This window comes from Epinephelus lanceolatus, chromosome 4 (assembly GCF_041903045.1).
Source record: "Epinephelus lanceolatus isolate andai-2023 chromosome 4, ASM4190304v1, whole genome shotgun sequence".
Taxonomy (NCBI): domain Eukaryota; kingdom Metazoa; phylum Chordata; class Actinopteri; order Perciformes; family Serranidae; genus Epinephelus; species Epinephelus lanceolatus.
Genome location: NC_135737.1, coordinates 46,979,313 through 47,005,792, shown reverse-complemented (window position 1 = coordinate 47,005,792; position 26,480 = coordinate 46,979,313). Strand labels below are relative to the sequence as shown.

The following is a 26,480-nucleotide window of genomic DNA, read 5'->3' as shown; positions in this document are numbered from 1 at the left end:
CCCCGAGACCTGGCCCTGCGGATGTGGTTAAAAATGGATGGATGTGTTTGCTGATTTTCACTGAGGCGTGTGAGAAAAAGTTTCCCTCACAAATTCAGGGTAACTCAACACGACTGATTTATACACAAACAGTCATTTGATGGGTGAAATGTTCCTTTAATGAGAGGCTATAAATCTATACAGAGATAAACAGGTGGTAAAACAGAAAGTATATAAAGGGTACGTGACGATATGAACATACATGTTCAATGTTATGCTGTACAAATGTTCAGCAGCCACTGACTATAATTACTTGGGAGTGAACCAACTGAACACCGTCTCAGATTACACTATAATTAACTCCACATTCTGTGATTTGGTTGGCTGTAATAAAAGTGGTTTATCGAGGACACAGATTATATAATATTCTCTTCTGTTTAAACGTGTTTTATCATTTATTTTATATTTTATTTTTAGACTTTATTCATTTTATGATCCTTCTCTTATTTGTGTTGCATTTACAGCTGTATTTATTTGCTGTTTTTTTTTCTTTCCTATGACGCACTTCATAAACTTATAAATCAAACTGCTCTAAATAAAGTTTATTATGACTGATCCGGTCTGCAGCTGCTCATGCACCGGTCCGGTCAGTGTCTCTCCTTTCTCCTTCTCCAGCAGCTCCCTGTTCCCCCCCCCCCTCTTCCTCCCCTTCCTCACCTCCGCCGGTTCTCCCGCAGCAGTCTGGAGGAGGTTTCCCGGTACAGTTGCGTTATCCTGCCGGTCAGGTCTCTGCCCATGTCCCGGAGGAACAGCTGCAGCTGCCCCGCCCTCCTCCTCCTCCTCCGGCTGCTCCGCCCCACAGAGGAGTCGGTGTCCCGGACAGAGAGCTCCTCCACGGGCGAGTCTCTCACAGCTGCCGGTGACTTCCGGCTCCATCTTTATTCACACAGAGTTCAACCATCCGTCATGTTCGGGACATTTTCACCGCTGATACAAACCGACCGGTAATTTTTCTGTGACTAAAGGAAAGAGATTTGTAGTCCGGAAAAGCTGCAGCTAATGCGCATGCGTTGTGCATAAAAAGCGCAGGCTCTGTTTTTCTCTAACGTGCCCAATTAATTATGTTTAATTGTTTTCTTTCTTTCTTTCTTTCTTTTGCATATAATGACATAAATAAGTAATAAATAAATGAGCATGACTAATCAAAATTTAAGCCAATAAATAAATTGCCAAAGACATTTTTTTAAAATAATTTGGTTCTTGCATATATTTATTTCTGTATTAATTCTCCTCATTTTGTTAAGCATTTATTGGTTCCATAATTTATTCTTATAGTTATATATTTTTCTGTATTTTTTTATGTGTTTGTTCATTTACACATCTATTTAAATGTGGAAGAAAGTTTAAAAAAATGTGGAAAAATTTTGAATAAATAAATAAATACATGCACGGAAATATAAATCTATGAATATATGTAGAAAAATAAAGACAAAAAAATCACAAACTGGTTTTATCATTACAATGAATACACATAGTAAGTGAAAATAAAAGTAAAAATAATAAAGACAAAAATTTGCCAAAAAAGAATATTTTTTATAAATGTATTTATTTATTTATGATGTAATCATATATGTATTTACACATTTCTTTAAACGTGGGAATAAGAAATAAATGTGGAAATAAATCTGCAAAAAATATGTCAATAAAATACATGAAGAGATAAAGACATGTATGAGAATGTGCAGGAAAAAAATGAAGACAAAAGAATCAGGGAGAAAATGATGAAAGATAAAAGTGAGGTCAGCAACAGTCAAGAAATAAATAGAATATATTTTTATAAAAATATGTAAATAGATATATTTAAAATAAATCTAATTTGAGGTCATCAGAGATCATTAAAGACACGTCACCTCGGATGTTTCATGTTTTTAAAGTGTCACATCTTCTAAACAAAGATCAGCACATCCCTCCGCCTCTCCGGCATCACTGCAGCTGTGCAGATGTTCACTGTTGTTTCAGCAGAGACGATCAGAGATGCTCCACTTCCTCCTCGCGTGTCTGATATCTTCCTCCTCCCTGCTGGACTCCTCTTCCTCCCATTCTCCTCCAGAACAGAGCAGCGTGGGTGGGAGACGCGCTCCGGCTCCTGTGCATCATCATTGTCTGCAGAATATTCTGCTGTAATAACAAGTTAGCAGAGCTGGTGAGGTGTTGAGGTCTGCTCGGGGGTTTCCCTTATCTTAACTTTTATCTTTAACCATAACATATACGGGAGTCTCAGTGTGACGGGGGAGCACACAGTAAATAGACACCAAACAGTTTAAAGGTTGAGTTCTATGACACAACAGTCACAGGACAGAGAGAGAAAAAGAAAATGTAGTGTTAAATGCAAAGTGCAGATGCAAACGTGTTGTTTACGGTTCTCGCAAGAAAGATATCAGCAGACTTCAGTCGTTTCAACAGAAGCTCCAAAACTGACATTTGTTTATGCTGAAACGTGAAAGGACAGAGGTCATGTGATGTGTCAGAGCCACAAATATTACCCATATTAAACTAACCTGTGCTGCAGGGTGGGGAGGATTCTGTTTGTTAGTGTTTCTGCAGTCTTTTAATGTCTAGTTTTCTTACTATGATAGTGTTTGACCGACCTGCCCAGAGACTACAGGAGAACAAAGCAATGTGCTGACACCTGATAACTACAGCCCAGTCGCCAGAAGAAAATGTTGGTGTTGTACATTTCTGCAAACCACAAATACATTACATTTGTACCTTTTATACGTATCATACCAACGCTTCTTAAGTGATGTATGAGCTGACTTTGTCATCTGGAGGTGGAGGGGATGGTGTGTCACGAAGGTAAGATTCCTGCCGAGCTGCAGACCACCGCTTTAGCCACTAAAGGTGGATGTTTTTTAGCTACTTGTCGCTGTTTTTCCTGCGGGGATAGTGCAGGTTGGAATGCATAGCTGCTGCAGCAAGACACAACCTTTGCACAGGGGGCGCCTGCTCCACCAGGTGAGCAAAAGTGCAAGACATCGCTGCATTTCCTGCCAGGTTAGTGCCACAAAAACAAATAAAGGTTAAATTAAGGCTGTGTCTAATCAAACAAACACAAATGATGTGAGGCAGGTGGAGGAGAGAAGGAGGGTCCCACCAACAGATCTTTACCCCCAGCAGGTCAGACTGGGTGGGGGAGGGAGGAGGACCTGTGAGGCTAAAAGTGGAAAGATGGAAAGCTAAAAACGCATCAGTCTGAAACACATCCTGTTATCTGCTGAGGGACAGACAGACAGAGACAGAGACATACAGATGAGAGTATCTTTACAAAGTTTGGACTCTTCTGTGAATGTTTGGGGGCGTCTCAGTATCTGAACGATACGTCTGGTCATATATTATTACAGACAAACAATCAAATGTGGAGACACAAACCAACAATAAATGTCTCATACTAATGTCTGTCTTATTTCTTTGTGCTACAGAGCTCCAATGTTGGACAAAAAAAAACAAAAAAACTCTACAGGTCCAGAGAGAGGTCAGATCTTATAACAAAGGCTCCTAAACAGGCACTATTTTACATTGTGGTACGGCTGTAGGTTGGTTAGATCAATCTGATCACCAGATAAATGTTGACATTTCTACAAACACACTTATGGTTAGAGGGTTTGGTTTGTGGGTGCAATCCCAGCAGGAAAAGCGGTAATGTCTTGGTAAAAAGTACCCACTTGTTGTGCCTAAAAAGCTTAAATCACAACTGGTTTTGATGTTTGTTGGTTTTGAACAGTGGTCTGCAGCTTGGCAGGTGTCACACCATCCACCATCTGCTCCACCTCCAGGTAACAACATCAGCTCATATGCTACGTCACTTTACGTGCTCTTTTAACCTCTTTCCTTTTGTACAGCACATTGTAGCCTTCGTCATGGCTCTGTTCTGGGGCCCCTCTGCCCTTCCTCGGAAACCTGAGGCAGGTGAGAGAGCACACCCCTCTGTGCTTCCACGTGCAAACGAGGAAAGCCTGAGGCAGTTAGAGCAGCAGCAAAGAATGACCAAACTTTCAGATCAGAGACGGAGCGGCAGCTAGAATATAGCTGACCAAGTTGACCAAAACGTCATTAACGTTTGTCGACTACAACTATGAGGGATAAAACTAAAACTAAAAAGCATTTTCGTCTCAAGACTTAATCTAAATCTAAAATAGCTGTCAAAATTAACACTGCTCCATTTGCATTTCATTTATTGTGATGACGAAGTTTCAGCCTTTGAGCCTCAATTGTTGATCCTGAAGAAGGTCGAATCATCATCATCACAATAAAAGAAATACATATAGAGTGTGTGACACTTGTTCTCTATCATCAAGTCTTCAGCCAGTGATCAGCACCTCGCTATACCTCTTGGTGTGTGTTGCTTTTTATATTTTAAATAATTACTTTGGCCACCAGATGTCAGTGCCTAATAATAAATATTAATTCACTTCAGCTTTATTTATAAAGCCCAATATCACAAATCACGAGAGAGAGAAGGAGAGAAGGTGCCCGGTGTATTATAGGGGGGTCCTCCGGCAGACTAGGCCTAAGTCAGCCTAACTAGGGGCTGGTACAGGGCAAGCCTGAGCCAGCCCTAACTATAAGCTTTATCAAAGAGGAAAGTCTTAAGTCTAGTCTTAAATGTGGAGACGGTGTCTGCCTCCCGGACCGTAACAGGAAGATGATTCCACAGGAGAGGAGCCTGATAGCTGAAGGCTCTGGCTCCTGATCTACTTTTGGAGACTTTAGGGACCACGAGTAACCCTGCGTTCTCAGAGCGCAGTGTTCTGGTGGGATAATATGGCACTATGAGCTCTCTAAGATATGACGGAGCTTGACCATTTAGAGCTTTATAAGTTAACAGTAGGATTTTAAATTCAATTCTGGATTTTACAGGGAGCCAGTGCAGAGAAGCTAAAACAGGAGAAATATGATCTCGTTTCTTAGTTCCTGTTAGTACACGTGCTGCTGCATTCTGAATTAGCTGGAGAGTTTTTAAGGGATTACTTGAGCTACCTGATAATAGAGAGTTACAGTAATCCAGCCTTGAGGTAACAAAAGCGTGGACCAATTTTTCTGCATCTTTTCGGGTCAGAATAGGCCTAATTTTCACAATATTACGCAGATGAAAGAACGCAGACCTTGAAGATAACTGTTGGTTGTAATAAGCTGCTTACACAGACGATCTAAATGAGCCCTGTTTGCATTAAGCGCCATCATCAGGTCAACACATACCTGCAGAGCTAATATCACTCCCATCAGTCTCAGCTGGACTCTGTGTGCTGCTAACTCATGCATGCTAACACAAAGACAGTAAACACTACACCTGCTAATCATCAGCATAGCAGTGTTGTCACTGTGATGTACTGAGCTCAGGTCAGCTGGTGCAGCTGCGACCACGACTGCAGACTGTTGTTAGACAGAGAGAGAAACAGAGTCAGCAGTATCCTGAAGAGAGAGAGAGAGAGAGAGGAAGTGGAACTCCTCCACAGACTTTCAGATCTGAACCACGCTTCATTTGACTTTCCATATCACACAGCATTGGCTCATATTACGGGCAGAGACAACAGCTGTATGGGAACCTGACTCAACACTGTTTATATGGTGAGTACACTCACTTCAACTACAGGCTGAGAGATAGAGCTTTAATCTCAAACAGTGGACATTAGAGTTTCCATTAAATGATGGTGATGTTTTATGCACAATAACAAAGTGTTCTCCCCAGCTAGAGGTGAACGTCTCTATCAGACATGACGCGAGATAAAATACAGTTAAAACAAAACAAAGATGTGTGTGTGTGCGAGTTATTAGTGCAGGCAGTTTAAACAGCGGTGACACAGAGTCATTAACAGTGACAGAGATGTGAGACAGACACAATCTTATGAAGCTGAGAGACTGCTGTAATTTTACTTTTAAAAAAGCAGTTTGTCCCTCCTGTTTTCCACACACTTAGAAAATTACAGCAGCTTTAAAATGAGCGTAAGGAAGGAGGATTAACGACAGTTAGAGGGGACAAAACATCCGACACAGGTCATAATTTTGAAGATGAAGTAATGAGATTACAGTCCCACTTTCACAAGACAGAGGCATCGAACGTGAGGAGTCACACGCTTCTTCACATTTACTAAAGTGACAACTTTATAAATTTTGCAAAAGTTCATGGGGTTGATGCAAGACGGAGAAGTTTCATCAAGATGTGTGGTGTGGTTTGTGGTGCTTCTTCAAAGATGAATTCACAAAGAGCGAGTTTGTCCTCTTCATTGTAATATTTATTTCTATTTATATAAATAGCCAGAGTGTCACAAAGGTCCCCTAGTCCTCACCTTTAGCAGGTGTCTTTTAATAAACCTAATTTGAATTTGAATTCTTTTAGCACGCAGATGTGCAGCAGGTGCAGTGGGTGCAGGAGTGGCTATACTGGGATTACTGGCGCCCTCGTTGGGCTTGTCTGTCACTCCTCAGGCGATGAGAGGCAAACAATGTCCCCTCACTCTGGCGCAGTCTTCATGGCTGGTATGAGATTACTGATGAACGTTCAATCCTTTTGGATCCTTAGCTTTCTCCTTGACTCTGACTCTGTCCTTAAATCAGAGGAATTTTGCCACAGTTGGCTGAGCTCTCTCTGAACCAGCTGAACGCCTGGTATGTTGCACCTGTTCCAGCTCAGTCCTGGTGATTTTGAGCTTGTCTGAGAGATGGTTTCACACTTTAGTCTCTGATTAAGCCCAGCTTCCTTCGCTTCCATCGCTTCCATTGCTAGACTCTTGGATGCCGTCAATCACAATGTTGCTCCGTCGGGACTGACCTTCCAAGAAGTCCATTTTCGGCAGGAATGAGCAGATGCTTTCACTACAATTTGAAATTTCTGAATTCATTTCTAAGAATTTATTGTCAGTAAGCTCATCCACATCTTTCTGAGTGTAGTGAAGTCTTTCTCGTAGTCCACTGATTTCCTTAGCAAGCTCAGGTCTGTTGTTTGTCTCAGTCATCACTGTCAAGAAGTTCTTATAGCTGTGCTCCTGTTGCTCCAGCAACTCTCTGTGAAACATTTAGTGCTGCTCTGTTATCTGGCACCGAGTTGAAGACACACAGTCCTCATCCCTGCCTCTCCCTCTCTGAAGCACGATGGCATTTTAGACCACGTAAATCAGGGTTCTGGATCTTCTGATCGTTGGTTTACCTGCAGCAATTAGGACTTAAATATCAAAGGAATAACCCACAGAGTAAGAAATACACCATAAAGTCACTTCAAAACGAATAAAAAAAACAATGCAATGATGACACATGCTTTTATTTAGCTGTGTTTACTGGAAACAAAGAGCAGAATCCCACAGCGTGGTTTTAAAAACACTTTGCTGTGAGGTGGTTACACTTTCACACAGGAACAGAGAAATGCAGCTCTTCTTGCAAGCTCGCTGAGTGGGTCGGGTTAAAAGGTCAAAACCTGCCAACAGGTGGACACCACATTGATTGATGGGTATTTATCTGTAGTGTATATGAAGCTGCAGTCAGACTGGAAACAAGGAAACAGCTCCTGATCTTAATAATAATAAAAATAATACGTTTTATTTATGGGCGCCTCTCATGACACTCAAGGTCACTGTACAGGTAAACAACAAGTTTACAGTGAATAACATTCTGTGTAAATAGTGGATGTGTGTTGGTAGACGGACGCATTCAGACTGAAAAGACTGTTTGAAAGAGGTGGAGTTGATGTTACGATTGTCCAATGGGGAGTTCCAGAGATGGCGGCGGAGCGGCTGAAGGCTGAGAGTGCGGGTGGGGGTGTGGATGAGGTACAGAGGAGCTCGGCTGTGGATGGCCTTAAAGGTGAGGAGTAAGATCTTAAAGTCAACGTGTTATTTAACAGGGAGCCAGTAAAGCTGCTGAAGGACAGGAGTGATGTGATTGGTGGAGGGGGTTCTGGTGATGATGTGAGCGGCAGAGCTCTGGACCGGCTGAATTTTGTGGATGGACTTGAGAAGGAAACCGAAAATAAGCGAGTTACAGGAACCAATATAGAGTGTAACCAGGGTGTGAACAAAAATGGTGGTACTGTGTGGTGTGAGGGACGAGTGAAGGCGGTTAATATTGCGTAAGAGGAAATAGGCAGACAGAGTGACATTATGGATGTGAGTGCTGTCGAGGATGACACTAAGACCCTTAACCTGCGGGGAGGGGGAAACTGAGGAGCTATCAACATAATGGCCTCTAGTTTCGCAGACCGGGCGAGGCGGAGGTGCAGCGCACCTGCGCTTTGCCAACTGGGTGTGGTCAGGTGGATTTTGCAAGTTTGGCACACCATGCGCCTGGCGCAGCTACTCCTCTTTCCCACCTCCGTCCCTCCTACCTGCGCAAGTTGGAAAGAGGGAGGAGAGAAGGTGTGGAGTGGGTTTTACACACATCACACCAATCAAATGAGCCCCTCTCCTCGCCCTTAAATGCGCCGCACGAAGGCGTAATGAGCGTTTACTCAATTCGCCATGGCAGAACAGAGCAGCAGCGTCAGACGGCCAAACTTCTCCCAGGAGGAAACTGATGTTTTGGTCCGGGAGGACCAAGCTCGCAGTGTCCGAATATACGGAACTGCGAGCAGACCTCCACGGGCTGATGATGCAAAGGTAGCCTGGGAGGAGGTCACCACAATTGTAAATCAATGTTGCGTTTCTCTCGCGCGCTCTCTCTTTCTCTCTCGCAGTCTCACTCTGTTTCTTTTCTTTTGACTTTTCTAAGATGACAGATGCTGAATATATACTCCCTATCTGATGCTGTGGCTGTTTGTGGTTGGCTGAGAGGGATGTGAGCTCATTAGTTTGCAGCTGTGTTAATCAAATCAGGTTGGGTTTCCATTACGCGTGCCAAACGTGCCAAACGGTGCCAATCCCCTTTGATCTGACATCAGATGTGACGGGACAGTCGATATAGAGATACATTTATGTGCTGATTGCAGATAGTTGCATTGAATAGTGGTTTTTGGGTATTTATTGCATCGTTAATGTGCCTGATATTCTGGAAACCTGCCTGTGAGGTTTTGCTGACGTGTGCGCACTGTCCGCCGGTCAGCCAAATTTCCACTTACACCGGCTGCGCTCCCCCTGCGCTGACAGTAGACCTGGTTTCAGCTTGCGAGCTTTTAGCGCACCTTCGGCGAAGCCTTTTGGCACAAAACTGTCACTGCACCAAGCTGGATCTATCGACACCTCCCCCTGCTGCGCCGCCACACCCATCTCAGCGCACCTCGGTCTGCCAAACTACCAAACTGAGCGCGCCTCGGGTTGCGCTGCTCGAAACTAGCTCTGCGCGGGGTTCGCCACCCTGCGCCGCGCCGGGAAACTAGAGGCCCTCAGTTTTTGCTGAGGTGGATTTGGTGCTAATTAAAAGAAACTCCATTTTATCACTGTTTAATTTGAAGAAGTAGGAGAACCAGGATTTGATATCCTGAAGGCAGATAGAGAAGGTGGAGGGCTGGAGGGTGGAGGTAGGTTTGGTGGACAGATAGAGCAGGGTGTCATCTGCATAATAATGGAAGTGGACGTTAAATGGATGTTAAAAAAGAAGAATCAGAATCAGAATATCTTTATTGTCATTGCACAAGTACAACGAAATTGAGGTAGAGCTCTCAGATTCAGTGCTATTTAAAGGATACTAAAGACAAACAGCAAATGAGAACAAACAAGATAAACAACAGGCACAATACAAGTTAAGTAAATACAAAAGAAAAAGTTTAAAACCGTAAAAAAAAACTATGCTATTTAGTATACAACTATACTATGTAAAGCTGTACACTCTCTCTCTCTCTCTCTCTTTCTCTCTCTCTCACACATACACACACACACACACACACACACACACGATAGATATTGCACATGATAAATATTGCACATCAGGATTTATTGCACCAGCCAGCAGAAGTTGTCAGAATTAAATCTTCAAGTTATTTCAGATTTGTGCATAGTTCACTGTGATAACAGCTTTTCAGTCTATTAGTTTTTGATTTGATTGTCCTGTAACAGTTCAAACAGACAGTGACCAGGGTGAGAAGGGTCTTGGAGGATGTTTTGGGCTCTCCTGAGGCAGTGGGTGTTGTAAATGTCCTCCAGAGAGGGGAGAGGGCATCCAGTGAGCGTCATGCTGTAGCTCAGCACTGACTGGATGGAGCAGTTGTAGAATGACACCAACAGTCTCTGTAGCCGAGAGGAAGTAGGCAGATTATAAACAGAGGGGGACCCAAGACAGAGCCTTGAGGGACACCGTTACTGACTGTAAATGTTAATCTGTAGTAATGCATCATGTTTTATGTGCTGATTGTATGTTGTTTTCTTCTTCTAAATCTACAAAGTAACTCAAAGGTGCAGAATAAAGAATCAGTAAAGAACAAGAAGTTCAGAATGATTCTTTTATATATATTTTTTTCTTTTCGGCTTTAATGCGATGTTGAGATTCAGTAGGTTGTTTCCTCACCTCCTCTGTGACCTACACAGGCACGTGCAATGCAATAGTGTGCTGCGGTTTGTTGTAAGGTTCACTGTTACATTCAGTTTTAATATGGGTTGCAATAATTCAACAGGTTATGCTGTAAGTTATGTTTTAAAATATTGTTTCATGTGCGCCCTTTTAACCCATCGAAGCTCTCTGCACGGCCCTGGACCTGCAGGTATCTTTGTAGAAACATAAGTCCAGGTGATTGAAACACCTGGTTACGGTCAGGAGTGTGACGTTAGTGTTTGGTAACCAAAACTCTTTTCGATGTATGGTCTGTGTTGATGGTATCATGTCAGGGAAAGAGACTGTACTCTGATCTGAACTGTGACCGTGTGTGTGTGTCTCTGTGGTTTATTTGTCAGCTCTGGTGGTTTGTGACTTCTGAAATTTTCTTCACCTGCACATGCATCTTTTTTTTCTGTGTGCATTTTCACACTGAGTTCTACATGAATTGAAAGTGCCTCTTCTTGCCTTGTTTTGGGGCCACTGTTGGTGAAAAGGTCTCTGAGGTGAGGTTGTCATTTTATGAGAAAGTTTTGCAATTTCACAAGCAAAAAACTAATCAAAATATTTGCAGAATAACTCGTGATAATAAAAGAGCAGGATGGGAAATAGGAAACATAAACTGCAGCCGCAGAGCGTACCGACCACAGGAAGTGATATGCATTGGAAAATAAACACATGATGTAATTATAACGTGTTTTTCTTTAACAAATGTCTCTTTATATGTTTGTTAACTGTTATTTTAACTGTTGAAATATAACTGTCAGTGGCTTTTGACAAAGATGTGCCAAATGTATTCATGTAACGTATTAAGAACTGAAAGATGAGTTCATTACTGGATTAGTCAGTCAACAGGAGATTATTTGACAACTTTCATAATGTATCAGTTGTTTCAAGTGGGTTTTCAGCTTCTCAAATGTGAAGATTTGATGCTCTTCATTGTCTTATTATCTTTAAATCAGTGTTTCGAACTATTTCTTTGTTTTTATTTTGCAGTTCATCTTTGCCATAGTTTTCCATCCTGCAGACCACATAGAAAACTACAAAAGGACACAGTCCTAGAGGGCTTTTTTATGTATAGTGGTGTATCATCTGTCTTGTAGTTAGTTTGTCAGTGAAGTCATCCGTCACCGGCACATCTTATTAGTTCACACTGGTACAACAGGGTTTGTGACATGTGAGATGAAGTTGTATACATTTTAATAATGTTTCCTCCTGTATTCCAGTAATAGTTTATTAGTTTTACTGAACAGGCCCATGGGCCCAAAGTGTGGAGACTTTTTGTGTGTGCATGTGCGAAGTGCTCGTGCTGGTGTCTATCTGCCAGCAGCAGAGGGTTTATTGAGGCCTAAGTGCAAACAGCACATTTGTTCACAGTAACGAGCAGAGAAACGTCTGCCGAGCTGATACATGAGGTGTCTTAATATCTATACTATATACACCCAGCAGCTGCTGCACATTCACTTACTACATTTGTCAGTTATTTATAACAGACAACAAAGAAAACAACAACACACTGTGCACACTTCAGTGATCTGTGAAGTAAATAACATCACAATCAACAAATCTTTACACAAAACTGAACAACTCTGTGCTCTCTCCTCTCGTCTCTCCTCCTCTCCTCTCCTCTCCTCTCCTTAATTTGCTCTCCTCTTTCTTTTGAAATGGTCACGTGCTAATTCTTATTATTATCTTCTAAATAAGCTTTGAATATAGTCCAAACAAATTCATGCAGCCTACTTTTTACACTTACCTTGATATGGTTCTTATTACAGGCCTGAGTGTTGTTTTGTCATGTCTTGACAGTTTTGACGACTGCGTCTGTCGTCATCATCAGAAGCGTCATGTGATGTGTTGTGAGTGTCATTTTGTTCTCTACATGGTCACTGGTTCAGGTTAGGGAAAGATTGAAAATAATTCCATTTTGCGGGAAACACTCTTCTTAATTTTTTTTAATTTTTGGACTCCTCTGCGCAGCACAGCTCCAAACTGCGTGTCATTTTTGTTTAAAAAATAATTATCAGACGTGGGTCATATATAATTATTAAAAAGAAATAGACAAACAAGTCTTGCAAAAAGGGCACTTATCATGACAGAAGGCAAAAGAGCAGTTGCTTGAGCACCACCTGGTCTATCTGTGCACATGCCTGCACAAAACTACTACAAAGATTTGATTTGATTTGATTTTATTGAGATCCCCATTAGCTGCTACACCTGGAAGCAGCTACTCTTCCTGGGGTCCATTAAAAAAGGACATAAAATAATCAAATGTACATAAAATAAAACTAAATTACAAATAATATGAAAAGCTGCATAGTACCCATAATGACAAAATTCTCACCAACTATATATAAAGAATAGTTATAAAGAATAAACAATCATTCAAGAGAATAATTATAGAATACTAATTATAGAAGAACAATAATTATAAACAAGATAAAATAAAAAAAAAAATCATAATAATAAAAAAATCAAAACAAAACATATTCAATACAACAATAACATACCAATAGCAACAGTAACAACAGTGACAAATAACACTGACAAGTCAGTAATAGGACATGTTAAACTTTAAGGTAACCCTGAACGAACCAAAAATCAAACAGACTTAAAATAATAATAATCTATGCCTTCTGCCTGTCAAGGCATTGCTTTTTAAGACATTTTTTAAAAACAATTACTGAATCTATGCTTCTAACATTATCAGGAAGCTTGTTCCACAAAGATATAGCCCTTTATAAGACCATTTTTTTGCATTGAGCATGATTTTGCAAGAGGTACAGCAATTAAGCCCTTTGCAACCTGTCTTGTATGATGGTTGTGAACATTGTGAATGTGACAAATTCTAGAAAAGAAACATGTGGGCTTATTTAAGGTATAGACTTTGTGAAAAAAAGAAAGAAGATTGCAAGCCAGCCTATTATCCACAGTCAACCACTGGAGCTTGGAATGCATGCTTTTGACATTGGTTCTGAAGGGGCAACCTAAGACCAGGCGTGCGGCTCTGTTTTGCACGAGTTGAAGCTTGTGCATGTCTTTATTTGAAGCACAAGACCATATAACAGAGCAGTAGTCAAGATGAGTGAGTACCAGTGCCTGAGTTACAAGTTTCCTAGTGTGATTATTCAAATACCAGGAACATCTTTTAATTACTGAAATGGCTCTGCTCATTTTGAGAACTGTGTTATCAATATGAGTAGTCCAAGATAATTTCTCATCAAAAGTCAATCCTAAAAGTTTGACTTTATCAACTTGCTCAAGAGCTGTGTTCTTGATGTATAAGGAGAGATGATTATCCCTCCTAAGCGCGGAATTAGAGCTGAAGGCAATACATTTAGTTTTTGTTATATTAAGAGCAAGTCTATTACTTTCGATCCATTCAGAGACTGAGTCAAGTTCCTTCTGAAGGAGACTATTAAGTTCACTGTAACTGTCTGCGGCAGCATGCACAGTGGAATCATCCGCATACATAGTCAAGGTTGCCCTATTCAAAGCCAATGGCAAATCATTAGTAAAAATAGAAAATAATAAAGGACCAAGGCAACTCCCCTGTGGAATTCCACACTCAAGATGTTTAAGAGAGGAGAAGTTACCATTAAAATATACACATTGCATTCTAGAATGTAGGTAGCTCTTAACCCAGCCCATAGCATTGATATTAAACCCGTAAGCACAGAGTTTTGCTAGTAAAAGCTTATGATCGATTACATCAAATGCAGCACTGAAATCAATCAAAACAGCACCAATAATTTTTCTATTATCCAAATGACTGAGCCATTCCTCAGTCATCTGTGAAAGTGCCGTAGCTGTCGAGTGGCCTGTTTTATAAGCATGTTGATAAATTGAGTCTAATCTATTAGTGATAAAATATGTCAATATTTGATCAAATACAATTCTCTCCAGTATCTTACTGAGCACAGGAAGGATGCTGATTGGTCTACAGTTGGACCCATTAAAGGCATTCTTGTTGTTCTTTATGATTGGGATTACTTTGGCTGCTCGCCATGCCTGTGGAAAGATTCCATTCCTAAGACTACAGTTAAAGATGTGACTCACAGGTACTGAAATATGTTCAGCCATTATTTTTATCAATCTGCCATCTATATTATCAAGACCAAACTGTGTGTTGTTTTTTACTGACATCAGAAGTTGCATTACCTCTTCAACTAATACAGGCTTCAATGTAAATGAGCATTTTTTATCATTCATGATATTATCTGTGATTAAATAAGTAGAGTTTCTCATATCCCCTGTTGAACCGCTCATCTTACTCCTTAGATTAGACACCTTATCGATGAAAAAAGTGTTAAAGTAGTTAGCAATTTCAGAAGGTTTGGTCAGATGGGCACCATCAGCCTCTACAAATGAGGAGGAAATATTTTTACCCCTGCCTAATATGGTATTACAAGTGGCCCAGAGTTTTTTCCCATTATTCTTGTATTCAGATAGTTTATTATGAAAATATGCTCTTTTCTTTGATCTATTCATTTTAGTTGCATAGTTTCTTAATTTCTTATACTTTATCCAATCCATAGGGTCATTGGATCTTGTAGCTGCCATCTTAGTGTTGTCTCTCTCAGTCATTTTGCTTCTCAATTCATCATCAATCCAAGGAGCAGAGTTGCCTCTTACAGTGAACTTTCTGAGCGGAGCATGTACATTAATTACTTTCAATACCATATCAGTGAAGAGTTCAACAGTCTCCTGTATGGCACATATCCTATTCCAGCTCAACTCTTGTATATCTTTTACAAAAGCTACCTCATTAAAAGATTTATATATTCTCTGAAATAGAATTTTAGGTCCGGATTTTGGCACTTTAGTTTTCCTCACAGTGGCCACAATATTATGATCGCTTAGCCCTACTGGGATAGAATAGGCCTCGGAGCAGAGTTCACTGGCGTTGGTATATATATATGGTCTATACATGTAGAAGATACAGTCCCTGCGATATTACAGGAAACTCTCGTTCAAAGAGACACAAAACAACTACAAAGAGACACAGAATGACCAAATATGACACTACATTACCTCAAAGAGACACAGAAGTAATACTAAGATGCATTATGGCAACAAAAAGATGCAAAACAACATCACAAAATGAGGCTAAACAGCTAAAAAGTGTGTGTGTCTTGCCCCTATGTAGGAGAGGCTGGGGGCCTTTTGCATATCTGTGCCCAGGGGCCGGCTGTTTGATAATCTGCTCCTGATTCTGAGTCCAAAAATAAAAAAATTTAAGAAGAGTGTTTCCCACAAAATGGAATTATTTCCAGTCTTTGCCTAACCTGAACCATGCTGCAGTGACTATGTAGAGAACAAAATGTTTGCACCAGACTCACTGATTTGAATACTATGTGTTTGTTTCCAGTGACTGACTCGGTTCGATTGCTTCACACAAACATTCGTGTGTGTGATGCAGCGAGCTGGACGGAGGCAGTTTTGATTAACAAATAACTCTTGCAAATAGTGTAATCTAAACAATCTCTACAGCTACACGTACGCTTCCTCTGAACATTGATACCAGCTCCTCTGAAACAGCTCACAGGGTCATTGCATCACTTCTTGTGCTCGGCTGAAAGAAGAAGTTGTTGCTTTTCTGCTGCTGATCAGCATCTCCTGCATCTGTACCATTCAAATACCAACTAAAAAAGTATGGGTCATCTCTGAGTAAAGGCCACAACAGTCTGTGCAGGGTTTTCTGATCTCATTCTAGATGTTATCATCAGCACCTCTCACGCTCAATTCTGCTGTAATGGAAGGAGGGGGGCTAGTTAGCGTTAGCTGTCTCTCTTTTATGCAGAGCCCTTAAAGTGATAGTTCAGGTTTTTGGACATGAAGTTGTGTGAAACGCTGACCATCTGTAGCTCTGATGTGACCGTGTCACTACTGTCAACGAGCCTCCTGCTCTGAGAAATCGCCCGTAGCTTACCGGAGAAAAAGTAGTTCTTAAGATGTACGGGGGACACGTAACCAAAAGGTTTTAAGCTACAAAAAACTATGCATGTGTTTTGTTAGACTATTTCAATCATTTTAAAACATCCCCGCATTACGTCAGACCTTGCTATCAGTTGGGACTATTTTCTGGCCAGTATCACTCCGCCGTGCAGGCCCGCAAGACAGCACGCCAACAGAAATCAATCAGCCAGTTCATCACCACGCTGTGCATGTGCACAGGATAGCAACGGCTAACGAAAACTTCACCGGCTGTTTCTAACAGAGAGCCAGTAGGCTATTATTAGTGAGGAAGAAGATGTACTAGCCCTGTATATACCTACTACTACAGCACAAACACTGGCTCGGGCTCACGACACACCCTCACCAGGTGCTGTAGGTAAACAGAGGAATACCAAAATGGTGCGAACAGCTGTGGGAATAAAAACATCGCCAGCTCCCAATTCCATAGATTTCCTGTTACAGATGTAACCCGTAGGCAACTTTGGCCAACCCACCACCAGAACAAAGCAGAGACTGGTCGTAATCACATATGAATTCACAAGGGTGTGTGTCAAGCTAAAAAAAAAACGAATCCTATCTGTTGCCTCTTTAAAGACCGAAAAGAAGACATCACCTTCCAGGACTTTAGGAGAGTCATCCCTATGTTCCCAAAGACCTATATCTCGTCATATGAACTAACACTGATAGAGACTGATCCATTTTCATCCACTGATCCGGACTCAGGTCTCAGGGGCAGCAGGGTCAGTAAGGTACTTGAGACATCCCTCTCCCAACTACACCTTCCAGCTCCTCCTGAGGATCTATAATCCCTCCGGTGTGTTTGGGGTCTGCCCTGCTGGTGTGGATAACCAACCCGGTCTCACTCCAAAGTCGCTGAAATCTGGCGCCCGGGCGGCAACTTGCAGTGTCACACGTTGTGGATTTATAGCTGCGTGTGTTTGACACTGGTTGGAAACCTGACTGTGGTTTTATAAACTGGAGCTGTTTCGATACAGAGTGGTGGTGTATACAGACACACTGAGCTGGGAGGAATGTTTGTCTGCTATAATCTCACTGCACAGCTGCTTCATGTGAAATAAAGTGCTCAGAGTAAACACAGGAAGTGAGAGGAACCCTCAGAAATGATCCTTACTAAAGATATGTACTTGATATTAACTGTTTCTGGCTCAGATCAGCGCAGGAGGAAGACGCTCAAGAATGTTTCAGGTTGTTTGGGTTTTACCTCTGTAATGATCAACCACTTTGGATTTAGAGGAAATGTGACAGGACTAGAACAGAGGCAGCACAAATCACAAGTTTGAGACCGGGTCAGGTCGAGACAGGGGCTAAAAATAAAAGACAGGAAAACCAAAGGCAGCCTGATGTCGTCCTTCTCTGGAAATGTCCTGTTTTTCTAAGGAGGACCGTGTGTGTGTGTTGGACTGGGATTAATCAGTGTCAGGAGGGAAGTGTGTGTGAACAGCAGGACAAACGGCAGTTGAAGATGCTTTTTGTTTGTGCATGTGTCCCCCGTGTAAACAGAGCGCTGTGTGTTCACTTCATGAACATGAAAGGTGTCTGTGGGGAGTTAACGGGGATCTTCAGTGGAGCCGCACACACACACACACACACACACAAGCTTCCTCTATGACTCCTTTGTTCATATCTATATGTGAAGCGTCTGCAGCCTCCTGACAGAGAAAATATACATCTACTGTGTACTTTAAGCTAATAATGGACTTTCAGAGGCAGACGTACAAAAACTGAATTTTTACCTGGGATTTAAACTCATTAGTGGCATGTTATGCCCAGGAATCAAAAGTGCAGAAGCTCCTTCTACTTCTTAATGTAACACCCGAGTTCACTGTCCTATATAACTACAGGTGAACTTCAGTAATGAAGCCAACAGTCAGTTTGGGTCAAAATACCATAACAGGCTTTTATTAGTCCCTCACAGTGATATTATAAAATCACTCAAAATGTAGAGCGTCCTGCAGCAGGGGTGTGGTGCACCAATACATAGGCCAGTGCACAGAAAGTATACCATCTGTAACCAAAGCTACACACACAAATAAACACACGTTTGAACAGAAAAACACTCAAACTTCTACCAGTGACCCTTAAATTATACTGTAACACCACAACTCACCACGTGAACTCCTCCTGTGACCGGAGGCCAACACTAACTGCAGCAGTAAAAGATAAAACCAAACGCTAATAAACTCAGTTTACTAGAAAACAGATAAAACACTTTACAGATATAAAATAAACTGCAATCAGCACTTTGCCTGTGAACTGAACACAACACGTTATCTTCATGGACTGTTAGGACACTTTACTAAAAGAAACAGGAAGTTGTGAATGTGCACAGGAGTGTTCACAGATCCAGAAAGAGGCTCACACACCTGAGCTCCACGAGCCTCTCAACAGCTCAGGTGCTCTCATCTTGACAACTCTCACAACTCAGTAAGACCAGATGAAGACGTCTCAGTAAGTGTCTTTATAGCAGGTCGTGAATCTGACTAAAAGCCTGAAAATAAAATCTAAAGTCACAACCCTGAAGTGTCAGAACGGTGTTTGGTTTGTACATAAAGTGATCCAAAGTCATTCAGGGTTAAAACAAATTATGTTAATAATATTTATAGATGTTAAGAAAGGCTAATAAAACTAGGTTTCAACATGACAAGCTTCTATTTGAGTATTTAATATTGTAAATGGATTTTAGTCTCACAGAACGATGCATTTGAGGAAAAGTTAGAAACACAGACTCTATTTATAAAAGACGTAGATACGATGACGTCACCCATTGTTTTGAGGCTTCTATTGTTGGTGCCAGAAGTGACCATATTTGGACGAGAGGGTGGTGCTCAGCCCGTTCTCATTGCGAAGATGTCAAATACCGCCGCTTTGTCAGTGATTTTGGCGTCAGACACCTGAGTCCAAAAGCCACCTTTGTGGTAGTCTCTATATACAGACTCTACATTCAGTGAATGCAGAGTCTGTAGGCAAACCCCGGAGAACTTGCCTCCGGAAGAAGAGCGGAAGAGCCCTGGTTTCCGGTTGTAGGCTGTTTGTAGTCCGCGTGATATTGACCAATCACGTTTGAGCCGGCTGCAGTTGTTGCCAGGTTAAACGGTCTGTGTGGTGAACTAATGAGGCGGGACATAACTGGCATCACTGCAAACTCTGAATCCATCGCAATGGTTCAGCATATTTACTGATATATAAACGGAAGTCAGAAACGGAAATTCGCCTCCTCCACCCAAATCAAACCGGAATGCCAAAAAATCGAGGGTCTGCCCCCAGAGGCTGTATCGCCGTCTGACTTCCGGCAGACGGCGATGGGTTCCGAGAATGCCTTTGTGGTGGTATCATACACCGCAGTGCGGCGTGAGTTTGTAACGCAGCCAGACAGTAGAGCTCGGTGTCACTACAAAGTTGTCCAAATCCGGTGCTTGGACAGTAACTTGCAGTGTCAGAAACCAGTGAATAAAGACGTCCTTTAACATTGGCATGATATGCAATTTAATGGTGCCTGGCGATGGGACAAGGATGAAAGTTAAGGCGGCAAAAGTCCGAGTATGGTGGGTAAGTACAAGACAGAGGGGAGGTGGATGGGTCTAACAAACACCGACTTTCACCCGAGAGAGCGGTGTTTGCATCCTGTGAGATTCTAAAGCCAAACCCTGATCTTTTTTCCTAAACCCAACCACGTGCGTTAGCTGTTAAGGAAAAAAACATCAACGCAGTGCTTTTATTTTGAAAGAGACTGTATGCAAACTGTACATTTCCTGTGAAAACAGAAGTGTATTTTGAAAACAGACAATACATGTAACAGGCTGAAGTTGACATGGCGTCCCAGAACGTCAACAACCAACACACCCAGGGTACCTTGGACGTCATATGTGGACGTGGAAAGTCCATGACCAAACGTGGACATGTGACGAGGTCACAGTGAGGATGTGTTGGACAGTAACCTTTAGTGGTGTTATGATGGCACCTGTCGCAATGGTATGACACGCCACTGGATGGCGTCAGTTTGAAATATCAACGTTATATAAGGAGCTGGAATGTCCCTGTAGGGCAGGTGGGAGGGGTTGGATCAGACCTGGGTACCTGGTGTTCATGTTGTGTATGAATGTAGAGACAAACCATGAAGTTTTTCCTAAACCTAACCACGTGCTTTTGTTGATGTGCCGGTGATGGTTGTGGCGTCCTGGAGTGTCAACAGCAAACGCAGGAGGATACCTAGTGTGTCACATGTAGACAAAGCTGCCCTATGTGTATTCTGTTTATCCGATATGACCTGAACAACAAAACCAAAGGATAAACATGATCCTTCTTTTCTCACTGTGTTTGTTTGTGTGTTTCCAGTCATGGATCCCCTGAACTCCACCTGCGCCCCCACCAACCAATCAGACTTCAGCAGCATCTTCACCCTGCAGGTGCTCCCACCGCTCTACCTGGTGATCTGCGTTGTTGGAGCGTCTCTGAACGGTGTGGCCGCCTGGATCTTCTTCAGAGTGCCCAGTGACTCGGGCCTGGTGGTGTACCTGAAGAACATGGTCGTGGCCGACCTCCTCATGCTCGCCACCTTCCCCTTCAAGCTGATGACTCAGCTGGGAGTGGGCGGCTGGCGCCTCCACGTGGTTATCTGCCGCTACACCGCCGTGCTCTTCTACTCCTCCATGTACGTGGGGATTCTCTTCATGGGCTTCATCAGCCTTGAACGCTACGTCAAGATCTTCCGACACACTTCCTCTCCCTCCTCGTCGTTGTCCTCCTGCAGGTCCAGGTGTGGCATTGTTTCCTTGCTGCATCTCCTGCAGAGTGTCGTCTTCGCCCGGGTGCTGGCATTCTTCACCTGGGGCTTCCTCCTCCTCTGCGTGCTGCCCAACGTCGTGCTGACCAGCCAACCAGCCAACGAGACGAACGCACGGCACTGCATGCAGCTAAAGACTGAGCTGGGCATGCAGTGGCACCGGGTGTCCACCTTCTTCAGTGTCAGCCTCTTCTGGGCGACGCTGGTGGTCCTCGCCTATTGCTACGCCTCCATCGCCTGCCGGGTCTACAAGTCCTACCGCCGTGTCCGCACCGACAACAGCGATGTCTGTCGGAAGTCGAACCGCAGCATCTTCAGCATCCTGGGCGTGTTCTTCATCTGCTTTGTGCCGTACCACGTCTGCCGCATACCGTACACTCTGAGCCAAACGCAGGCGTCGGGCTTCAGCTGGGACACCCGCTTCCTGCTGTTCCAGCTGAAGGAGGGGACGCTCTTCCTGTCGGCGCTCAACGTCTGCCTCGACCCCATCATCTACTTCCTGATGTGCCGAACCTTCAGAGAGTCGCTGCTGAGGAAACTGTCAGGAAGAGAGAGGAGGAGGTCCCTGACCACCGCCCAGAGTCTGAGCCACATATAGGAGGGGAGGAGGCGAGGAGAGGAGACACAAGAGAGGAGACAAGGAGAGGAATCAAGAGAGGAGACAAGAGAGAAGATAAGGGGAGGAGAGACAAAGACTGGAACATCCTCCATGATTGCAGAGGGGGAGTGATTTCTGGGTCACTGAAGGAGAGAGGACACAAGGAAGCAGAAGTTAGCAACAAGAAGAAGGGGAAACAAGAGAGGAGACAAGGAGAGGAAACGAGGAACACTGAGCCTTAATCAGACTGTGGTGTCGTGTGAATGTTGTCGCAGTAATTTAAAAAAGAAAGTTGTCAGTAAATTCACCTCTGTGTGTTTTTCCTGGAAGGTGAACTTTATTGTGACTCAGATTTCAAAGTAACTTAAATGAATGTAAATGTTCCTAAACAAGCAGTTTACTTATTGTTTTTATCACCATGATGTCATAACGTGATATTTTCAGACAGAAATGTGTGTAAATGCAGAATATTGTTTGTAAAGTTGTAAATAACAAACAGTAAATATTACTAAATAACATGTTTATAACACGGTGTTGTTTATTGTTGAACAACCAAATTAAAGGAAGGAAAGAGAGTAAAGAGAAGGAAGTGCTGATGTGGAAGTGAAAGTGGACGGCGATGACTGGGCATCAAACCTGTGACACCGACTCATCACGTTACTGTGACTCGTTAACTTTTCACTCAGGTCAGCTGATTTGGTTTTTGTGGCTTCGAGTCAAACAAGTCGCTCCTCTCTCTGAGTGGTTGGACTTTTAATAACTTTAAGATTTAGACATCTGAATCGAGTGTGTTTTACAGTGATGATGATGATGATGATGATGATGATGATGATGAGACTGAAGCTGTTCCTCCAACCACAGGAAAACCTGACAGAATAATCTGATCTGAGGTCAAAGCGTGTCGAGGTAACTGTTGGTTTCTACACAGAACATTAAATTAAAAATAAAACATTGATATTTGTGAAGTGAAACAACAGAATAAATTAAATATATAGACTATATGATAATGTAGGAAATATTAGGAGAAAATATTTTGTTGTTGTTTATGTTTTATTCCACAGGGAGGCAGTGTTTCTACAATGAATCCTGACAGACGGGCAGGACGGAAGTGCCACAATTAAATAATAAAAGAATGAATTACTTGATAAATAAATTAAATTAAACACAATTAAAATTATAAATAGTTGGCATTAATTTTTTTTTTAATAAATTTGATTTTTTTTACACAGACTTTTTATTTTTCATTTATATTTATTTTTTTTTACATTTATTGTCAAATGTTATTTATTATTTATTTTTAAAAAATACAGACAAAAGGTTTGGGAAAATCAATAGGGGGATGCAAAAAAATTAAATTAGTAAAATAAATGCAAAATTTTAAACTGAATACATAAATTTAAAAAATAAATACAAATATTGAAAAGTTGGCATTAAATGATAAAATGTGACATACATATATGATTTTTTTTTAAAAAAAATGTTTAAACCTTGGTATCAACTACCTAATTTTTTAAACTCTCTTTTTAAATTTCCTTTTATTTATTCATTAATCCATTTATTTGTGTTTCTTTTTATTTTTATTGTATTTTTGCTCGTTTCAAATTTATTGTTAAATGTCTTGTTTATTTATTTTTATGTTTTTATTTTAAAATATAATACAGAAAAATCAATGGGTCATTCAAATTGTTTACATACATAATTAAAATAAATACAAAACAATAGATAAGAATAGATAATCACTTCCCTTTTTCGTTTATTTTATTTTTATGTATTATTTAAATATATATATTTTTTAATTTCACATTTTTTTTTACTTGTTTCAAATATATTTTTAATCTAAGATGTCATTTTTAAATGTATTCATTTGAAATAATTACACAGAAAAAATAAGTTTGGGAAAACCAATAGGGTGAAAAATATAACAAACTAAATTACTGAAATAAATACAAAAATTGAAAAACGAATACATCATTTTAAAAATGAATATAAAATAAGTATTAATTGATCATGGTAATGAAATCTACCAGGTGTAAAATCACACTGACAACATAATAACTTTCAAAATAAAACTCTCATAATGGAGGTGTAGTAACAAAGTGTGACCACATGAGGACACATGATGACAACGCTATAATGACTATCCACTGCACCAATGGATATGACTGTAATAACTCACTGTGACCACCAGGCAGCAGTGTGCAAACATGACTTAACACATGCTATTACTACAGTCATTGTGACTCCTGCTGAAGCCACCACAGTCAGAACTACATCAGGACTTTATGACCTGACTGAACTTGTTCCTCCTCTCAGGTCAGCCGGTGAGAATCCCTCCACATTAACTTACTCCATCAAACAATTAAGTTGTTCCTGAAACACTTTCCTCTTCAGCACAGAGACACCTCGTCCCGCTCTAATTCTCTTCTCTTTTTAACCTCTAATATTTACACAGAAAGATAAAGGCCGGTATCTATGAAAAATAACAAAGCAAACATGAATGGGATGTGGCGTTCACTGACCTACTTATACACGTCTTTGTCATGTACACTGTGCACTGAGAAGCTGCAGTAAGAATAGAAATGAAGCATCTAAATTGTCTGCAACTAAAGATACAATATTTTATCAATATTAGTGTTGTTTGATATTGTGGCGGATGGGCATGCAGCCAGTCTGACTGTTCTGCTAGTTTGGACTTACTGATGTTTCCAGCGCCTTGTCTAGACTAAGCTGGGCTGAGTGCTGGTTGTCCTGCATCATTTAAAGAGGCACCACATCCCAAAGGTGCTCTATTGGACTGAGATCTGGTGACTGTGGAGGCCATTGGAGTACAGTGAACTCATTGTCATGTTTGAGATGATGTGAGCTTTGTGACATGGTGCGTTATCCTGCTGGAAGTAGCCATCAGAAGATGGGTACACTGTGGTCATAAAGGGATGGACACGCTCAGCAACAATACTCAGGTAGGCTGTGGTGTTTAAACCATGCTCAGTTGGTACTAAGAAAATCTCCCCCACACCATTACACCACCAGCAGCAGCCTGAAGCGTTGATACAAGGCAGGATGGATCCATGCTTCCATCTGAATGTGGTTTTTCCAATCTTCTATTGTCCAGTTTTGGTGAATTGTAGCCTCAGTTTCCTGTTGTTAGCTGACAGGAGTGGCACCTGGTGTGGTCTTCTGCTGCTGTAGCCCATCTGCTTCAAGGTTGGACAAGGTGTTGTTGCTTCAGAGATGCTCTTCTGCACACCTTGGTTGGAACCAGTGCTTATTTGACTTCCTGTTGCCTTTCTATCATCTTGAAGCAGTCTGGCCATTCTCCTCTGACCTCTGGCATCAACAAGGCATTTTGGCTCACTGGATATTTTCTCTTTTTGGGACCATCCTCTGTAAACCCTAGAGATGGTTGTGCTGAAAATCCCAGTAAATACTCAGACCAGCCCGTCTGGCACCAACAACCATGCCACGTTCAAAGTCACTTCAATCACCTTTCTTCATCATTCTGATGCTCCGTTTGAACTTCAGCAGCTCGTCTTCACCATGTCTACATGACTAAATGCATTGAGCTGCTGCCATGTGATTGGCTAATTAGCTGTTTGTGTTAACGAGCAGTTGAACAGGTGTACCTAATAAAATGGCCGATGAGTGTATAAGTATCATTAATAAATGGTAAACTGAGAGCTAATTAATCTTTGGTTAATAGTTATTTTACTGTTAACAAACAATAAATAATAATAAAAACTTTTTGGTAATAGTATAATTTATGTTACTTTCACAGTTTATTGTTGCACACATGGTTTGTAAACTGTCCATAGATATTATTTAGGTCTCCATTATTAAGTTCCAGTGTTTACAGATGCACCACACAGTATTTAATAACAGTTCAACAGCACATTATAATCATCAGTTACAACTTCATAATAGCCATCCATTTAATGTTTATACACTGTTTACAAACATATTATTAACCATTAACAAGTACTTAATAATATTTAAAATGTTATAATGTGTGTAACAAAAAGCAGTTATAATTATAGCATTACTACTAATAAGTAAACATACATCAGCATTTTATTTTTTGTTAATAAAGTAACTATAAATTACAGTTTAATTAACTATCAATTTACCAATTATTAATGATTGTAAAGTGTTGCCTTTGAACAAATGGCTAACACTTCTCTATAATATTAGTTTTAAGCAGATATATAAAAATAGTGTTTAGTGTTGCATTAATGTACACTTTTTTCCTACAGTTATGGGTGTCTACAGGAGTAATAGCTGTTAACAAATGCATTAATAAACTCTTAGATCTGTTTATTACTATATTATAGTGTGTTAAAAAAACATTTCATGTGATTAAATAAGTTTATTTATGTCACATCTTTCAAGAGCAAACATAAGTAAAAAACAACAACAACAAAAATAAATAAAATTAAATTATCAAATTAAATCTAAACAAAGGACAGAGCAGACACATGGCTCTTAAATAATACAGACAGAATCAACTTTGAAAGTGTCTGTAATGGAGAACCTGACCTGTTTATCACAACTAGCAGTGTGTGTGTGTGTGTGTGTGTGTGTGTGAGTTTGACTTGCAAATGAACGGCCGTGTCACACACAATTAAAACCACATCAGTCTTCCTC

The 26,480-nt window shown here is 41.1% G+C and overlaps 1 protein-coding gene across 1 annotated transcript; it reads left to right on the top strand.

Moving 5' to 3' along the window:
* The first annotated feature begins 5,463 nt into the window (after window positions 1-5,463).
* On the top strand, window positions 5,464-22,357 carry LOC117260190 (P2Y purinoceptor 14). Its single transcript, XM_033632111.2, has 2 exons — window positions 5,464-5,604; window positions 20,794-22,357. The coding sequence occupies exon 2, from the start codon at window positions 20,796-20,798 to the stop codon at window positions 21,837-21,839; it is 1,044 nt and encodes a 347-aa protein (XP_033488002.1). The 5' UTR covers window positions 5,464-5,604; window positions 20,794-20,795; the 3' UTR covers window positions 21,840-22,357.
* Window positions 22,358-26,480: the final 4,123 nt, after the last annotated feature.